Below are 16,621 nucleotides of genomic sequence, written 5' to 3'. Positions count from 1 at the left end.
CAACCCTCCCTATCTCTGTAACCATCTCCAGCTCCTACAACCCTCATCTCTGTAACCTCTTCCAGCCCTCCCTATCCCTGCAACCTCCTCCAGCCCCTACAACCCTCCCTATCTCTAACCTCCTTCAGCCCCTACAACACTCCCCATCTCTGTAACCTCCTCCAGCCCTACAACCCTCCCTATCTCTATAACCTCCTCCAGCCTCTACAACCCTCCCCATCTCTGTAACCTCCTCCAGCCCCTACAACCCTCCGAGATATCCGCTTCCTACAATTCTGGCCTTTTGCTCATCTCCCTCGATTTTAATCGCTCCACCATTGGCGGCCGTGCCTTCAACTACCTGGGGCCCGAGCTCTGGAATTCCCTCCCTAAACCTCTCCGCCTTTCTCTTTCCTCCTTTAAGACGCTCCTTAAAACCGACCACATTGACCCAGCTTTGGGTCACCTGACCTAATATCTCCTGATGTTGCTCCGTGTCAAATTCTGTTCGAAAACGTTTGTTTGGTAGTTTTACCACATTAAAAGGTGCTCTATAAATGTGAGTTTTTCTTGTTGCGAGGGACCAGGGGAACCAGAAAGACAGAATGGCTCAGCCGACTGGCATTCTCTCTCCCTTATCTTTCCTTCCATCCGTACCTCCTCCCCCTCACCGGTCGAGCGTTTACCCACCTGCGGTTCTTAGTGGAGCCGAGATCTGGGCCTGCTTAGTGCGATCCAAAAGGGCGAGAGCGTTCAAAGAGATTGCGTAGAATTTTGAAGAAGCATAGAATCGTGGAAACCTATAGCACAAGAGGAGGCCATTCGGCCCATGCTTATCTTTGAAAGAGCAGCCGTTCTCAGTCCCACATCCCCTTCGCTTTCTCTCCGTAACCCTACAAGTTGCTCATCCTCAAGATGCCCGTCCAACTCTGTTTTAAGGTTCTTGATGGAATCAGCTTCCAGCACCTTTCCAGGCCGAGCGTTCCCGATCCCGACAGCGCTCCGAGTGAAAATATTTCTCCTCACCAGCCCCCTCAATCTTTTCCCAGTGATTTTGAATCTGTGACCCCTGGTTATTGACCCACTTGCCAGAGGGAAGATTTTTTTTCTCTCTATCTCCACTATCAAAACCTCTCACCATCTCGTAAACCTCAATGAGGCCACCTTTCAAACTTCTCTGTTCCCAGGAGAACAGTCCGAACTGAAGCCCTCTCAGCCCTGGTAACATCCTGGTAAACCTCGCCCGCAACCCTTTCTGAAGCCTTGACATCTGTCCTGAAATGTGGTGCCCACAACTGTCCATGATACTCCAGCTGAGGCCTAGCCTATCATATCGGAACCTTGATTTTGTTAATAGAAGCATAGATTATAAAAGCAAGTAAATTGTGTTTCACCTTTATAAAACACTAGAGTGGGCCCCAGCTGGAGTATTGTGGCCAGTCCTGGGCACCACACTTTCAGAAGGATGTCAAGGCGTTGGAGAGGGTGCAGAGGAGATTGACCAGAATGGTACCAGGGATGAGGGACTTCAGTTATGTGGAGAGACTGGAGAAGCTGGGATTGTTCTCCTTAGAGCAGAGAAGGTTAAGGGGAGATTTGATAGAGATGTTCAAAATCATGAAGGCTTTTGATGGAGTAAATAAGGAGAAACTGTTCCCAGTGGCTGACGGGTCGGTAACCAGAGGACACGGATTGGTGGTGATTGGCAAATGAACCAGAGGGGGAGATGAGGAAACATGTTTTTTTATAAACGCAACGAGTTGTTGTGATCTGGAATGTGCTGCCTGGAAAGAGCGGTGGAAGCAGATTCAATAGGAGCTGTCAAAAGGGAATTGGATATATATTTCGAGGGAAAGAATTTGCAAGGTTTTGGGGAAAGAGGTAGGCAGAGTGGGACTAATTCGGAGAGCTCTTTCAAAGTATCGGCACAGGCACGATGGGCCGAATGGCCTCCGTCTGTGCTGTTTCAGTCTATGGTCTTATAGTACAGGAACAGACCATTCGGACGAACTGGTCCGTGCCAGTGTTTATGCTCCACACGAGCCTCCTCCCACCCCTCTTCATCTCACTCTATCAGCATATCCTTCTATTCCTTTCTCCCTCATGTGCTTATGGTTCAGTTTGTCTCACTTTTGCCTCAGATTCAGAAGGTTGTGGGTTCAAGCCCCACTCCAGAGACGTGAGCACAAATATCGAGGCTGACACACCCAGTGCAAGTTCCAAGGGAGCGCCGCACTGTCGGAGGGGCAGTACTGAGGGAGTGCCGCACTGTCAGAGGGGCAGCACTGAGGGAGCGCTGCACTGTCGGAGGGACAGTACTGAGGGAGCGCCGCACTGTCGGAGGGACAGTACTGAGGGAGCGCCGCACTGTCGGAGGGGCAGTACTGAGGGAGCGCCGCACTGTCGGAGGGGCAGTACTGAGGGAGCGCCGCACTGTCGGAGGGGCAGTACTGAGGGAGCGCTGCACTGTCGGAGGGGCAGTACTGAGGGAGCTCTGCACTGTCGGAGGGGCAGCACTGAGGGAGCGCCACACTGTCGGAGGGGCAGTACTGAGGGAGCGCTGCACTGTCGGAGGCGTGGTACTGAGGGAGCGCCGTTCTGTCGGAGCGCTGCACTGTCGGAGGGGCAGTACTGAGGGAGCGCTACACTGTCGTAGGGACAGTACTGAGGGAGCGCCGCTCTGTCAGAGGGGCAGTACTGAGGGAGCGCTGCACTGGCGGAGGGACAGTACTGAGGGAGCGCCGCTCTGTCGGAGGGGCAGTACTGAGGGAGCGCTGCACTGTCGGAGGCGTGGTACTGAGGGAGCGCCGTTCTGTCGGAGGGGCAGCACTGAGGGAGCGCCGTACTGTCGGAGGCATGGTACTGAGGGAGCGCCGCTCTGTCGGAGGGGCAGTACTGAGGGAGCGCCGCACTGTCAGAGGGGCAGTACTGAGGGAGCGCCGCACTGTCAGAGCGGCAGTACTGAGGGAGCGCCGCACTGTCGGAGGGGCAGTACTGAGGGAGCGCCGCACTGTCGGAGGGGCAGTACTGAGGGAGCGCCGCACTGTCGGAGGGGCAGTACTGAGGGAGCGCCGCACTGTCGGAGGGGCAGTACTGAGGGAGCGCCGCACTGTCGGAGGGGCAGTACTGAGGGAGCGCCGCACTGTCGGAGGGGCAGTACTGAGGGAGCTCTGCACTGTCGGAGGGGCAGCACTGAGGGAGCGCCACACTGTCGGAGGGGCAGTACTGAGGGAGCGCTGCACTGTCGGAGGCGTGGTACTGAGGGAGCGCCGTTCTGTCGGAGCGCTGCACTGTCGGAGGGGCAGTACTGAGGGAGCGCTACACTGTCGTAGGGACAGTACTGAGGGAGCGCCGCTCTGTCAGAGGGGCAGTACTGAGGGAGCGCTGCACTGGCGGAGGGACAGTACTGAGGGAGCGCCGCTCTGTCGGAGGGGCAGTACTGAGGGAGCGCTGCACTGTCGGAGGCGTGGTACTGAGGGAGCGCCGTTCTGTCGGAGGGGCAGCACTGAGGGAGCGCCGTACTGTCGGAGGCATGGTACTGAGGGAGCGCCGCTCTGTCGGAGGGGCAGTACTGAGGGAGCGCCGCACTGTCAGAGGGGCAGTACTGAGGGAGCGCCGCACTGTCAGAGCGGCAGTACTGAGGGAGCGCCGCACTGTCGGAGCGGCAGTACTGAGGGAGCGCCGCACTGTCGGAGGGGCAGTACTGAGGGAGAACTGCACTGTCGGAAGCTCCGTCTTTCCGACGAGACGTTAAACCGAGGACCCTGTCTACCCTCTCGGGTGGATGTAAAAGATCCTGCGGCCACTATTGAAGGAAGAGCAGCGGGCGTGGGTGGAGTTCTCCTGGGTGTCCTGGCTCCCAATATTGTTCCATGAAGCAACGCCCAAGAACCAGATGACCTGGTCATTGATTGCATTGATGCCTGTGGGATCTTGCTGTGCACACATTAGCTGCCACGTTTCCTCCATTACAACAGTGACTGCACTTCAGAAAATGGGCTGTGAAGCGCTTGGGGCCGTCCTGAGGTGGTGAAAGGCGCTGGATAAAGCCAAGTCCTTTCCTTATGTTACTTCATCGCACCCAGTCAGCGTACCCTTCTAGTCCTTTCTCCCTCATGTGCTTATCCAGCTGCCACTTAAAATGCAGCTGCCATGACCTCACGGGTTGACCCCAGTTTGCGTTTGTAAAACAACTTTTCTTTCCCCCCACCCCCCCAAAAAAATCCTGTCATCTTAAAGCAGTGATGTCACGGGGTGGGCCCCACCAGCTGGCGGGGAGTGCGTTGCCCTTTTAAGCGCACTCCCGGATCCTCTCCATGTAGCTCCTCAGCTCGTCGGGGTCCTGCAGCCCCATGTCCTGGCAGACCCACCTGATGTCCTCCTCGTCGGCCACGATGATGGACTGGGTGGCCGGCGGATCGGCCGGAGCCTCGGCCCGTTTGTCCGGAGCAGCGGCCGCGAAGGTGGAGAACTGCACCCGCTTCCGCCGGAGGTCCTCCAGCGTCCCCGACCGGAAGTCTGGCCCCGGTTTCCGGGACACCCCTTTGATGGTGCAGTAGCCGTCGACGAAGCCCTGGGGGCCTGGGCGGGAGCCACCCCCGCCTCTCCACCGCGCGTCGGAGCCCCCAGCTGGCCGCACGTGACGCCCTGCGCTCAGCTGCTGGCAGCTTCCCCGGGGGGGGCGGCGGGCGAGGCCGGGCGAGCGATCCCCCCTGGGCCCGGGCCGGGAAACCCCATCACTCAACCCCTGCGGGCTGGGCCGGGAAACCCCGTCACTCAACCCCTGCGGGCCGGGCCGGGCAACCCCGTCACTCAACCCCTCAGGATTGGGCCGGGAAACCCCATCGGTGAATCCCTGATGGGCGGGCTGGGACACCCCGTAGCTGAACCCCTGATGGGTGGGCTGGGAAACCTCGTCGGTGAATCCCTGATGGGTGGGCTGGGAAACCCCGTCAATGAACCCCTGATGGGCGGGCTGGGAAACCCCGTGGGTGAACCCCTGATGGGTGGGCTGGGACACCCCGTCGGTGAATCCCTGATGGGTGGGCTTGGAAACCCCATCGGTGAATCCCTGATGGGCGGGCTTGGAAACCCCGTCGGTGAACCCCTGATGGGCGGGCTGGGAAACCCCATCGGTGAACCCCTGATGGGTGGGCTGGGAAACCCCGTGGGTGAACCCCTGATGGGTGGGCTGGGAAACCCCGTCAGTGAACCCCTGATGGGTGGGCTGGGAAACCCCGGTGAACCCCTGAGGGTCAGGCTGGGAAACCCCGCGTGTGAACCCCTGAGGGTCGGGCTGGGAAACCCCGTCAGTGAATCCCTGATGGGTGGGCTGGGAAACCCCGTAACTGAATCCCTGATGGGTGGGCTGGGAATCCCCATCACTGAACCCCTGAGGGTCGGGCTGGGAAACCCCGTCGCCGCCGGTCCCCCGAGCGTCGGGCAGGGAAGCCCCGTCGCCGCCTAGCAACCCGCGGCCTCTCTGGACGGAGGGGGAGGCCCCGTTGACACGATGCAAGGTCCCCCCGTTGGCCGCCCGTTCCTGCCGGTGGGCCAAGATGTCCGACTGCCTGCCCAGGGCCTCCTGGTCCGTTCCTGACCACACCCAGTGGGGCAGCTGGCTGGGGTCGGCGGGCGGCAGCTCCTTGCGCCTGTACTTGAGCACGAAGGTGACACAGTTGAAGAAGAAGGCTAAGATGGCCAGGCAGAAGACGGCCAACAAAGCGTACAGGCCGATCTCCAAGTCTGTCACGCCCTTGGATGTCACGGAGAACTCCTCGCCCCCAAAGCCTCGGAAGGGATCCTGGGTCCCGGGAGCCTGGCTCTCCGACGGAAGCTCGTTATGCCACGGATTGAGGGGGACAGACCCCGGATCGCCAGGGGCCCACTTTCTCTCTTGACCCTCGTGCTGCATCCGGCGTGTTGTGCTCTCCACCTGCATGGCTCCCTCCTCCCGCTCGTACAGCAGGCTGTCGTAGTGTTCCCAGTCCGGGAAGGTCCACTCCTGCTTCCTCTCGGGCTCCTCCGCATGGCGGCCGGTGCCCTCCTCGTGCTCGGGCGCCACTCCCCGGTCGAACAGCACCTTGACCCTCCCCTCCGCCGACGCCAACACCAGGCCGCTCTTCCGCTTGGACTTCTGACAAGCCCCGGGGACCGCCACCTTCGCCCGGAGCAGGTGGCCGCCACCTTCGCCCTCGGCTACCACCACCGCGACGGGCCGAGCGGCCGCCTCGTCTAGACGCACGGACACCACGCGCTCGTCCAGAGACAGGACGGTCAGTGCAAAGTCCTCGGGGTCATAGAGTTGGAGCGGGGCCGAGGTCCCGTCACTGTACTGCAACCAGAGGCTCAGGACAGCTTCCTGTTTGGGGGAAAGTCAGAGAGATAGAAGCATCAGTTAGATGTGACGGGTCATGCAACTCAAACAAAGCAATGGGGTGGGGGGGGGTACCATGGTCCTGGCCTTTCCCTTCCAGGGGTAATGGAGAGGTGAAGGTCATTGCAGCCAATAAGACAAGCTCTCAGTTTATCTTCAACTTAATTCGATTCATTGTGGCTCCAATTCTTCAGTTTCTTTCTATCTCCATCCCTTCAATTTCTCTCTCCCTCCAGCCCTTCAATCAGTTTCTCTCCCTCCATTTTCTATCATTCAGTTTCTCACTCCCTCTATCTCCAATCCTTCGGTTTCTCTCTATCTCCAGCCCTTCAGAGTGTCTCTCCCTCCATCTCCAACTAGTGTCTCTTCCTCCATTTGACCCCATCGGGTGAAAGGTCAGAGGCTGACCCATTGCCCCCGTCTAGTTCCTAACTTGACATGGTTTCTACTTGCTGCCACCTTGCGCCTCTTCCGAGGGTGCCGCAGCTTGGGCCTACCTGCTTGGGCGTGTGCAACGACTCCTGCGCCGTCGCCGTGGCGATGACCACCCAGTCGTGCCCCCCGCTGCGCCTGAGCGAGAGCGTGATCCCGGCAACCAGCTGGACGCCCAGGTCGGTGATGGTCACCTTGTCGTCTGCCACAGTCACCGCCCGTTGGCCGAGAATGGACTCCGACACCGGAGATCGGACCTGGTGAGAAAAAGGGGATTGACGTTAACCTGGGTATGCAGGGGTGGGTTGAACAATTGGATCAACGAAGCCAAGGATAGCAGGCCAGAAAAGCCTGACTCAAAACTCCAGCAGTGAGACGATAGACCTGAGGGCCCGGGGCCTAGTTCTGAGTAACTAGGCCCATCAGCTGATCAGTGAGGGCTGGAGGAGGTTACTAAGATAGGGAGGGTTGTAGGGGCTGGAGGAGGTTACAGAGATAGGGAGGGTTGTAGGGGCTGGAGGAGGTTACAGAGATAGGGAGGGTTGTAGGGGCTGGAGAAGGTTAGAGATGGGGAGGGTTGTCAATCCAGCTCGGCCCAATATTGAGGCCTAAGGCTCAAACCAACTAGGCCCAATAGTGAGGCCTAAGGCTCAACCCAACTAGGCCCAATAGTGAGGCCTGAGTGTCAAACCAACTAGGCCCAATAGTCCAACCTCCTCACCTCAAGGTCAGAGGTCCCTCCAGCACCTCGGGGTCAGAGACACTCACTCAACCTCCAGGTCAGAGGTCCCTCACTCAATCTCAAGGTCAGAGGTCCCGCACGCAAAGGATAGAACACAGGACTTTCTAAATGGTGAAAGGCTAGAAACAGTGGCGGTCCAAAGAGACTTGGGTGTCCAGGTACATAGATCATTAAAATGTCATGAACAGGTACAGAAAATAATCAAAAAGGCTAATCGATTGCTGGCCTTTATACCTGGAGGACTAGAATACAAGGGGGTAGAAGTTATGCTGCAGTTGTACATAACCCTGGTTAGACCACACCTGGAGCACTGTGAGCAGTTCTGGGCACCACACCTTAGGAAGGATATATTGGCCTTGGAGGGAGTGCAGCGTAGATTTACCAGAATTATACCCCGACTCCAGGGGTAAATTTATGAGGAGAGATTACACAAACTCGTGTTGTATTCCCTAGAATTTAGAAGGTTTGAGGTGATTTGATCGAAGTTTTCAGGATATTAAGGGGAACTGATAGGGCAGATAAAGAGAAACTATTTCTGCTGGTTGGAGATTCTAGGACTCGGGGACAGAGTCTAAAAATTAGAGCCAGACCTTTCAGGAGATGAGGTTAGGAAACACTTCTACACACAAAGGGTGGTAGATGTTTGGAACTTTCTTCTGCAAATGGCAATTGATGCTAGATCAATTGTTAATTTTAAATTGGAGATTGATAGACTTTTGTTAACCAAAGTTATTAAGGGATACAGGGCAAAGGCGGGGATATGGAGTTCGGTCACAGGTCAGCCATGATCCCATTGAATGGCGGAACAGGCTCAAGGGGCTGAATGCCCTCCTCCTGTTCCTCACATCAGGGTCAGAGGTCCCCTCACTCGCCTCAGGGTCAGAGGTCCCCTCACTCGCCTCAGGGTCAGAGGTCCCCTCACTCGCCTCAGGGTCAGAGGTCCCCTCACTCGCCTCAGGGTCAGAGGTCCCCTCACTCCCCTCAGGGTCAGAGGTCCCCTCACTCCCCTCAGGGTCAGAGGTCCCCTCACTCCCCTCAGGGTCAGAGGTCCCCTCACACCCCTCAGGGTCAGAGGTCCCCTCACTCCCCTCAGGGTCAGAGGTCCCCTCACTCCCCTCAGGGTCAGAGGTCCCCTCACTCCCCTCAGGGTCAGAGGTCCCCTCACTCGTCTCAGGGTCAGAGGTCCCCTCAGGGTCAGAGGTCCCCTCACTCGCCTCAGGGTCAGAGGTCCCCTCACTCCCCTCAGGGTCAGAGGTCCCCTCACTCGCCTCAGGGTCAGAGGTCCCCTCAGGGTCAGAGGTCCCCTCACTCGTCGCAGGGTCAGAGGTCCCCTCAGGGTCAGAGGTCCCCTCACTCGCCTCAGGGTCAGAGGTCCCCTCACTCGCCTCAGGGTCAGAGGTCCCCTCACTCGCCTCAGGGTCAGAGGTCCCCTCACTCGCCTCAGGGTCAGAGGTCCCCTCACTCGCCTCAGGGTCAGAGGTCCCCTCACTCGCCTCAGGGTCAGAGGTCCCCTCACTCGCCTCAGGGTCAGAGGTCCCCTCACTCGCCTCAGGGTCAGAGGTCCCCTCACTCACCTCAGGGTCAGAGGTCCCCTAAGGGTCGGAAGTCGCTCATTCGCCTCAGGGTCGGAGGTCCCCTCACTCCAATTATTTCCATGAATAAAGACTGGAGAAACTCGGGGGTGGGGGTGGGGGAGTTTGGCCTGGAGAGAAGTTGCCTGGAGCGAGTCAAAAGAACGGAAACGGTCGATCAGGAACATTATTTCAAATTGGGGTGCGAGGGGGAGGCAGGTTCAAGCCGGCAATAGGTGAAAGCTCGGGCTGATTTCAGGAGGTTCCTCAGGCACAGAGTGAGCGATACGTGGAATCGACAGCCCAGAGGGAGCAGTGGACTTGAAAGTCGAGTTGGGGCGGTGAGGGGACGCAGTCGGATCCTTCTGGATGGATGGGCCGAATGGCCTCCCCCACCCCTCTGTCTCTATATCATGATCCATGCTTTAGTCACCTCCAGACTCGACTCATCCAACACTCTCCAGTCCCATCTTCCAACCTCCGTATCCTAACTCGCACCAAGTCCCGTTCACCCATCACCCCTATGACTGCTGACCTACATTGGCTTCTTGTCCCTCAACACTTCGATTTTCAAATTCTTCATCCTCGTGTTCAAATCCCTCCATCTCCTCAGCACTCCCTCCCTACCTCAGTAACATCCTCCAGCCCTACAACTCTCCCTATCTCTGTAACCTCCTCCAGCCCCTACAATCCTCCCGATGGCTGTAACCTCCGCCGGCCCCTACAACTCTCCCTATCTCTGTAACCTCCTTAGGCCCCGACAAACCTCCCTATCTCTGTAACCTCCTCCAGCACCTACAACCCTCCCTATCTCTGTAACCTCCTCCAGCACCTACAACCCTCCCTATCTCTGTAACCTCCTCCAGCACCTACAACCCTCCCTATCTCTGTAACCTCCTCCAGCACCTACAACCCTCCCTATCTCTGTAACCTCCTCCAGCCCCGACAACCCTCCCTATCCCTGTAACCTCCGCCGGCCCCAACAACCCTCCCTATCTCTATAACCTCCTCCAGCCCCACAACCCTCCCTATCTCTGTAACCTTCTCCAGCCCCTACAACCCTCCCTATCTCTGTAACCTCCTCCAGCCCCTACAACCCTCCCTATCTCTGTAACCTCCTCCAGCCCTACAACCCTCCCTATCTCTGTAACCTCCTCCAGCCCCTACAACCCTCCCTATCTCTGTAACCTCCTCCAGCCCCTACAACCCACCCTATCTCTGTAACCTCCTCCAGCCCCTACAACCCTCCCTATTTCTGTAACCTCCTCCAGCCCCTACAACCCTCCCTATCTCTGCAATCTCCTCCAGCCCTACAACCCTCCCTATCTCCAACATCCTCCAGCCACAAAACCCTCCCTATCTCTGAAACCTCCTCCAGCCCTTACAACCCTCCCTATCTCTGTAACCTCCTCCAGCACCTACAACCCTCCCTATCTCTGTAACCTCCTCCAGCCCCGACAACCTTCCCTATCCCTGTAACCTCCGCCGGCCCCAACAACCCTCCCTATCTCTGTAACCTCCTCCAGCCCCTACAAACCTCCCGATCTCTGTAACCTCCTCCAGCCCCACAACCCTCCCTATCTCTGTAACCTTCTCCAGCCCCTACAACCCTCCCTATCTCTGTAACCTCCTCCAGCCCCTACAACCCTCCCTATCTCTGTAACCTCCTCCAGCCCTACAACCCTCCCTATCTCTGTAACCTCCTCCAGCCCCTACAACCCTCCCTATCTCTGTAACCTCCTCCAGCCCCTACAACCCACCCTATCTCTGTAACCTCCTCCAGCCCCTACAACCCTCCCTATTTCTGTAACCTCCTCCAGCCCCTACAACCCTCCCTATCTCTGCAATCTCCTCCAGCCCTACAACCCTCCCTATCTCCAACATCCTCCAGCCACAAAACCCTCCCTATCTCTGTAACCTCCTCCAGCCCCTACAACCCTCCCCATCTCTGTAACCTTCTCCAGCCCCGACAACCCTCCCTATCTCTGTAACCTCCTCCAGCCCTACAACCCTCCCTATCTCTGTAACCTCCTCCAGCCACACAACCCTCCCCATCTCTGTAACCTCCTCCAGCCCCTACAACCCTCCCTATCTCTAACCTTCTCCAGCCCCTACAACCCTCCCTATCTCTGTAACCTCCTCCAGCCCCTACAACCCTCCCCATCTCTGTAACCTTCTCCAGCCCCTACAACCCTCCCAATCTCTGTAACCTCCTCCAGCCCCTACAACCCTCCCTATCTCTGCAATCTCCTCCAGCCCTACAACCCTCCGTATCTCTGTAACCACCTCCAGCCCTACAACCCTCCCTATCTCTGTAACCTCCTCCAGCTGCACAACCGTCCCTATCTCTGTAGCCTCCTCCAGCCCCTACAACCCAATCTTCTCCAGCCCTATAACCCTCGCTATCTCTTCAACCTCCTCCATAGAAACATAGAAGATAGGCCCCTCAAGCCTGCTCCGCCATTCAATGCGATCATGGCTGATCATCCAAATTCAGTACCCTGTCCCTGCTTTCTCCCCATACCCCTTGATCCCTTTAGCCTTAAGAAATATATCCAACTCCTTCTTGAATATATTTAATGAATTGGCCTCCACTGCCTTCTGTGGTAGAGAATTCCACAGGTTCACCACTCTCTGGGTGAAGAAATTCCTCATTTCTGTCCTAAATGGCTTACCCCTTATCCTTAGACTGTGACCCCTGGTTCTGGACTCCCCGACTATCGGGAACATCCTTCCTGCATCCAGACTGTCCAGTCCTGTCAGAATTTTATAAGTTTCAATGAGATCCCCTCGCATTCTTCTAAACTCCAGCGAGTGTAAGCCCAATCGACCCAAACTCTCCTCATACGTCATTCCTGCTATCCCAGGTATCAGCCTGGTGAATCTTGGCTGAACTCCTTCCATGGCAAGAACATCCTTCCTCAAATACAACCCTCCCTATCTCTGTAACCTCCTCCAACCCAAACAACCCTCCCTATGTCTGTAACCTCCTCCAGCCCCTACAAACATCCCTATCTCTGTAACCTCCTCCAGCCGCTACAACGCTCCCGAACTCTGTAACCTCCTCCAGCCCCGGCAACCCTCCATATCTCTGTAACCTCCTCCAGCTGTACAACCGTCCAACTCTGGCCTCTTGAGCATCGCCAGATTGTAATCGATTCACTGTGGGTGACTGGCTAGGCCCTTAGCTCTGGTGTCCCCTCCCTAAACCTCTCCGCCTCTCTCTCTCTCTCTTCCTTTAAGACGCTCCTTCAAACCTACCTCTGTGACCAAGCTGTTGGTCACCTGACCTAATTATCCTTACGTGGCTCAGTGTCCGATAATGCCTCTGTGAAGCGCTTTAGGTATGTTGGCCTGCATTGCAAGAGGATTTGAGTACAGGAGCAAGGATGTCTTACTACAGTTATACAGGGCCTTGGTGAGACCACACCTGGAGTACTGTGGGCAGTTTTGGTCTCTTTACCTAAGAAAGAATATACTTGCCATAGAGGGAGTGCAGCGAAGGTTCACCAGACTGATTCCTGGGATGGCAGGACTGTCGTATGAGGAGAGATTGGGTCGACTAGGCCTGTATTCACTAGAGTTTAGAAGAATGAGAGGGGATCTCACTGAAACGTATAAAATTCTGACCGGGCTGGACAAACTGGATGCAGGGAGGATGTTTCCCCTGGCTGGGGGGGTCTAGAACGAGGGGTCACAGTCTCAGGATACGGGGTAGGACATTTAGGACTGTAAATTAGGAGAAATTTCTTCACTCAGAGGGTGGTGAGCCTGTGGAATTCTCTACCACAGAAGGCTGTGGAGGCCAAGTCACTGAATATATTTAAGAAGTAGATAGATAGATTTCTAGACACAAAAGGCATCAAGGGGTATGGGGAGAGAGCGGGAATATGGTATTGAGATAGAGGATCAGCCATGATCATATTGAATGGCGGAGCAGGCTCGAAGGGCCGAATGGCCGACTCTTGCTCCTATTTTTCTATGTTTCTATGTCAGGACGTTTTACTACATTGAAGGCTCTGTATAAAGGTGAGTAATTGTTGAGATTTCCCTGTTTCCCCGCTACCTGTTTCGAGTCGCACTCACCTGCACAGACGTCTCCCCTGGCCCGAGACCGACCAGCACTCTCCCCTCCTTCACCCGCGCCACACGGGCGTCCCCGACCCTCACCCAGGGAGCGACCATCTCGGTGACGTCGACCTGCCAACCCATGCCGAGCATGTGCGCCTGGTGCCCGCCGGAGGCTGGGGGCGACCCCGCCACGAACTGGGTGTGGATCCGCAGGGTGGCGCGCTGGTACTGCAGAGGGCAGCCTCGCCCCTTCCTTTCGCCTGCCCCCTCCTCCTCTTCCTCCTCCTCCTCTTTCTTTCCGGCTGGGCTGTTTCAAAGAAGAAGAAAAATAAAGGTTAGAAAGAGAGGGGAACGGAATGAGAGAGCGGGAGGGGCGAGGTGGCAGAGGAGGGGAGGGGACGAGATGAGGGGAAGGGGGAGGGGGAGGAACGCGCGGGGGGGGGGGGAGGGAGGGCGAGGTGGCAGAGGAGGGGAGGGGACGAGATGAGGGGAAGGGGGAGGAACGCGCGGGGGGGGGAGGAACGAGCGGGGGGGGAGGAACGAGCGGGGGGGGAGGAACGAGCGGGGGGGGAGGAACGAGCGGGGGGGGGAGGAACGAGCGGGGGGGGAGGAACGAGCGGGGGGGGAGGAACGAGCGGGGGGGGAGGAACGAGCGGGGGGGGAGGAACGAGCGGGGGGGGAGGAACGAGCGGGGGGGGAGGAACGAGCGGGGGGGGGAGGAACGAGCGGGGGGGGGAGGAACGAGCGGGGGGGGGGAGGAACGAGCGGGGGGGGGGAGGAACGAGCGGGGGGGGAGGAACGAGCGGGGGGGGAGGAACGAGCGGGGGGGGAGGAACGAGCGGGGGGGGAGGAACGAGCGGGGGGGGAGGAACGAGCGGGGGGGGAGGAACGAGCGGGGGGGGAGGAACGAGCGGGGGGGGGAGGAACGAGCGGGGGGGGAGGAACGAGCGGGGGGGGAGGAACGAGCGGGGGGGGAGGAACGAGCGGGGGGGGAGGAACGAGCGGGGGGGGAGGAACGAGCGGGGGGGGAGGAACGAGCGGGGGGGGAGGAACGAGCGGGGGGGGAGGAACGAGCGGGGGGGGAGGAACGAGCGGGGGGGGAGGAACGAGCGGGGGGGGAGGAACGAGCGGGGGGGGAGGAACGAGCGGGGGGGGAGGAACGAGCGGGGGGGGGAGGAACGAGCGGGGGGGGGAGGAACGAGCGGGGGGGGGAGGAACGAGCGGGGGGGGAGGAACGAGCGGGGGGGGAGGAACGAGCGGGGGGGGGAGGAACGAGCGGGGGGGGAGGAACGAGCGGGGGGGAGGAACGAGCGGGGGGGAGGAACGAGCGGGGGGGAGGAACGAGCGGGGGGGAGGAACGAGCGGGGGGGAGGAACGAGCGGGGGGGGAGGAACGAGCGGGGGGGGAGGAACGAGCGGGGGGGGGAGGAACGAGCGGGGGGGGAGGAACGAGCGGGGGGGGAGGAACGAGCGGGGGGGAGGAACGAGCGGGGGGGAGGAACGAGCGGGGGGGAGGAACGAGCGGGGGGGAGGAACGAGCGGGGGGGAGGAACGAGAGGGGGGGAGGAACGAGAGGGGGGGAGGAACGAGAGGGGGGGAGGAACGAGAGGGGGGGAGGAACGAGAGGGGGGGAGGAACGAGAGGGGGGGAGGAACGAGAGGGGGGGAGGAACGAGAGGGGGGGAGGAACGAGAGGGGGGGAGGAACGAGCGGGGGGGGAAGGAACGAGCGGAGGGGGAGGAACGAGAGGGCGTGGAAAGAGAAAGGAGGGAGAGAGAGAAAGGGGGGACGTAGAGATGATGTTTCCACTTGTGGGGGAGAGCGAAACTAGGGGCCATGAATACAAGATAATAAACCCAGTAGGGAATTCAGGAGAAACTTTTTTACCCAGGGAGTGGGTGAGGCAAATAGCAGAGAGGCGTTTAAGGGGAAGCCGGATAAACACATGAGGGAGAAAGGAATAGCAGGGGTTTTCACTGTCCCCTCTGGCCGTCCCCTCTCTGGCCCCGAGCGATCGGTCGCCAGCAAAGGCCTGGCTTTATCCCGTTACGCCCCCACCTCAATGAATTTCGAGCTCGGCACGACACTGAGCTCTTTTTCCGTCGCCTTCGTCTGCTCTCTCGGGTGGACGTAAAAGATCCCATGGCACTATTTCGAAGAAGAGCAGGGGGAGTTCTCCCTGGCGCCCTGATTTCTCCCTCAATCAACATCACTAAAACAGATTATCTGGTCATTAACACATTGTGGTTTGTGGGAGCTTGCTGTGCGCAAATTGTCTGCCGTGTTTCCTACATTACTACAGTGACTACACTTCTAAAGGTATTTCATTGGTTGTAAAGTGCTTTGGGACGTCCGGTGGTCGTGAAAGGCGCGATAGAAATGCAAAATAACAACAGAAAATGCTGGAAACACTCAGCAGGCCAGGCAGCATCCATGGAGAGAGAAACAGAGTTAACGTTTCAGGTCTGGGACCCTTCATCAGAACTGGGAAAAGCTGGAGATGTAACAGATATTAAACAGGTGCAGAGACAGGGGGGGTGGGGATGGGAGGAAGGAGTTGAAGGAACATACTGTGCTTATATAAGAGGCAGGAAAGATAAAATGTTGCAAATGGGAATGGCAAAATAATACAGCATGAAAAATGGGGGCGGGGGTTATTGTCTGAAATTGTTGAACTCTATGTTGAGTCCAGAAGGCTGTAAAGTGCCCAATCGAAAGATGAGGTGCTGTTCCTCGAGCTTACGTTGAGCTTCATTGGAACAGTGCAAGAGCCCGAGGACAGAGAGATCAGAGCGGGAGTGAAGTGGTGAATTAAAGTGACAGGCGACCGGAAGCTCAGGGTCACCCGTGCGGACCGAAATGCAAGGCGTTCTTTTCTAGTTCGCTCTTTCTTTGTCATACTTTCTTTGCAGTTCAGGATCTAAAACCCGAGGGCAATTTTGGAAGCAGATTGGGTTCCAGTTTTGCCCGGAGTACAGGGGCCGGGAATGCAAGAGGAAGGGATTACAGCCAGGCTGGAAGCGTGACACGTTTACATTAGGTATTTGCCATTCTAAATGTTGACATAGGAATTCACAATGGGGAAAAAGTCGTCGTTGAAAAAAAAAAACCGTGAGCGAGGTGTTCACGGAGAGGATGCGCGATGACCCTTACCTCTTCTCTGATTGGCGGGGCACCCGCCAACCTTTGACCTGGCTGAGCTGGGAGTCGGACAGCTCGATCTGCAGCGGCAGCCTCGGTACCCAGGCCGTGAGGTGGAGCGCGGCGTGCAGGCGCTCGTACGAGAGGTCCACCCGGATCTGCTGCCGCCCTCCGGTCTCTGTCCCGTCAACGTAGATGTAGTCACAGCTCTTGGATACCTAACAACAACAGCAGCTTGTATTTATAGCGCACCGTTAAAGTATAAACAACGTCTCGAGGCGCTTCCCAGGCACGTAAATCGAACAGAAATT

At 57.8% G+C, this 16,621-nt stretch overlaps 2 protein-coding genes across 2 annotated transcripts in view; one reads left to right on the top strand and one right to left on the bottom strand.

The window, feature by feature from the left end:
* The window catches only part of LOC147092098 (AMP deaminase 3-like), a 997,179-nt gene that overhangs the window by 877,492 nt on the left and 103,066 nt on the right, over nucleotides 1-16,621 (top strand). The window lies entirely within an intron of this gene.
* LOC147092100 (transmembrane protein 132D-like) overlaps nucleotides 3,154-16,621 on the bottom strand; it is a 29,804-nt gene continuing 16,336 nt past the window's right edge. The window contains exons 6-9 of the mRNA XM_085975841.1: nucleotides 16,323-16,528; nucleotides 13,187-13,478; nucleotides 6,853-7,044; nucleotides 3,154-6,340 (exon numbers count right to left, since the gene is read on the bottom strand). Of these exons, the coding sequence (XP_085831967.1) occupies nucleotides 4,271-6,340; nucleotides 6,853-7,044; nucleotides 13,187-13,478; nucleotides 16,323-16,528 (2,760 nt within the window). The 3' untranslated portion in view covers nucleotides 3,154-4,270. The remainder of the gene's footprint in view (nucleotides 6,341-6,852; nucleotides 7,045-13,186; nucleotides 13,479-16,322; nucleotides 16,529-16,621) is intronic.

Source organism: Somniosus microcephalus, unplaced genomic scaffold (assembly GCF_052327205.1).
Source record: "Somniosus microcephalus isolate GS21.2 unplaced genomic scaffold, FLI_Smic_1.0 unresolved_chr2, whole genome shotgun sequence".
Lineage (NCBI taxonomy): Eukaryota > Metazoa > Chordata > Chondrichthyes > Squaliformes > Somniosidae > Somniosus > Somniosus microcephalus.
Note: the sequence above shows the minus strand (reverse complement) of the source record. Positions and strands in the feature narration are given on the sequence as shown.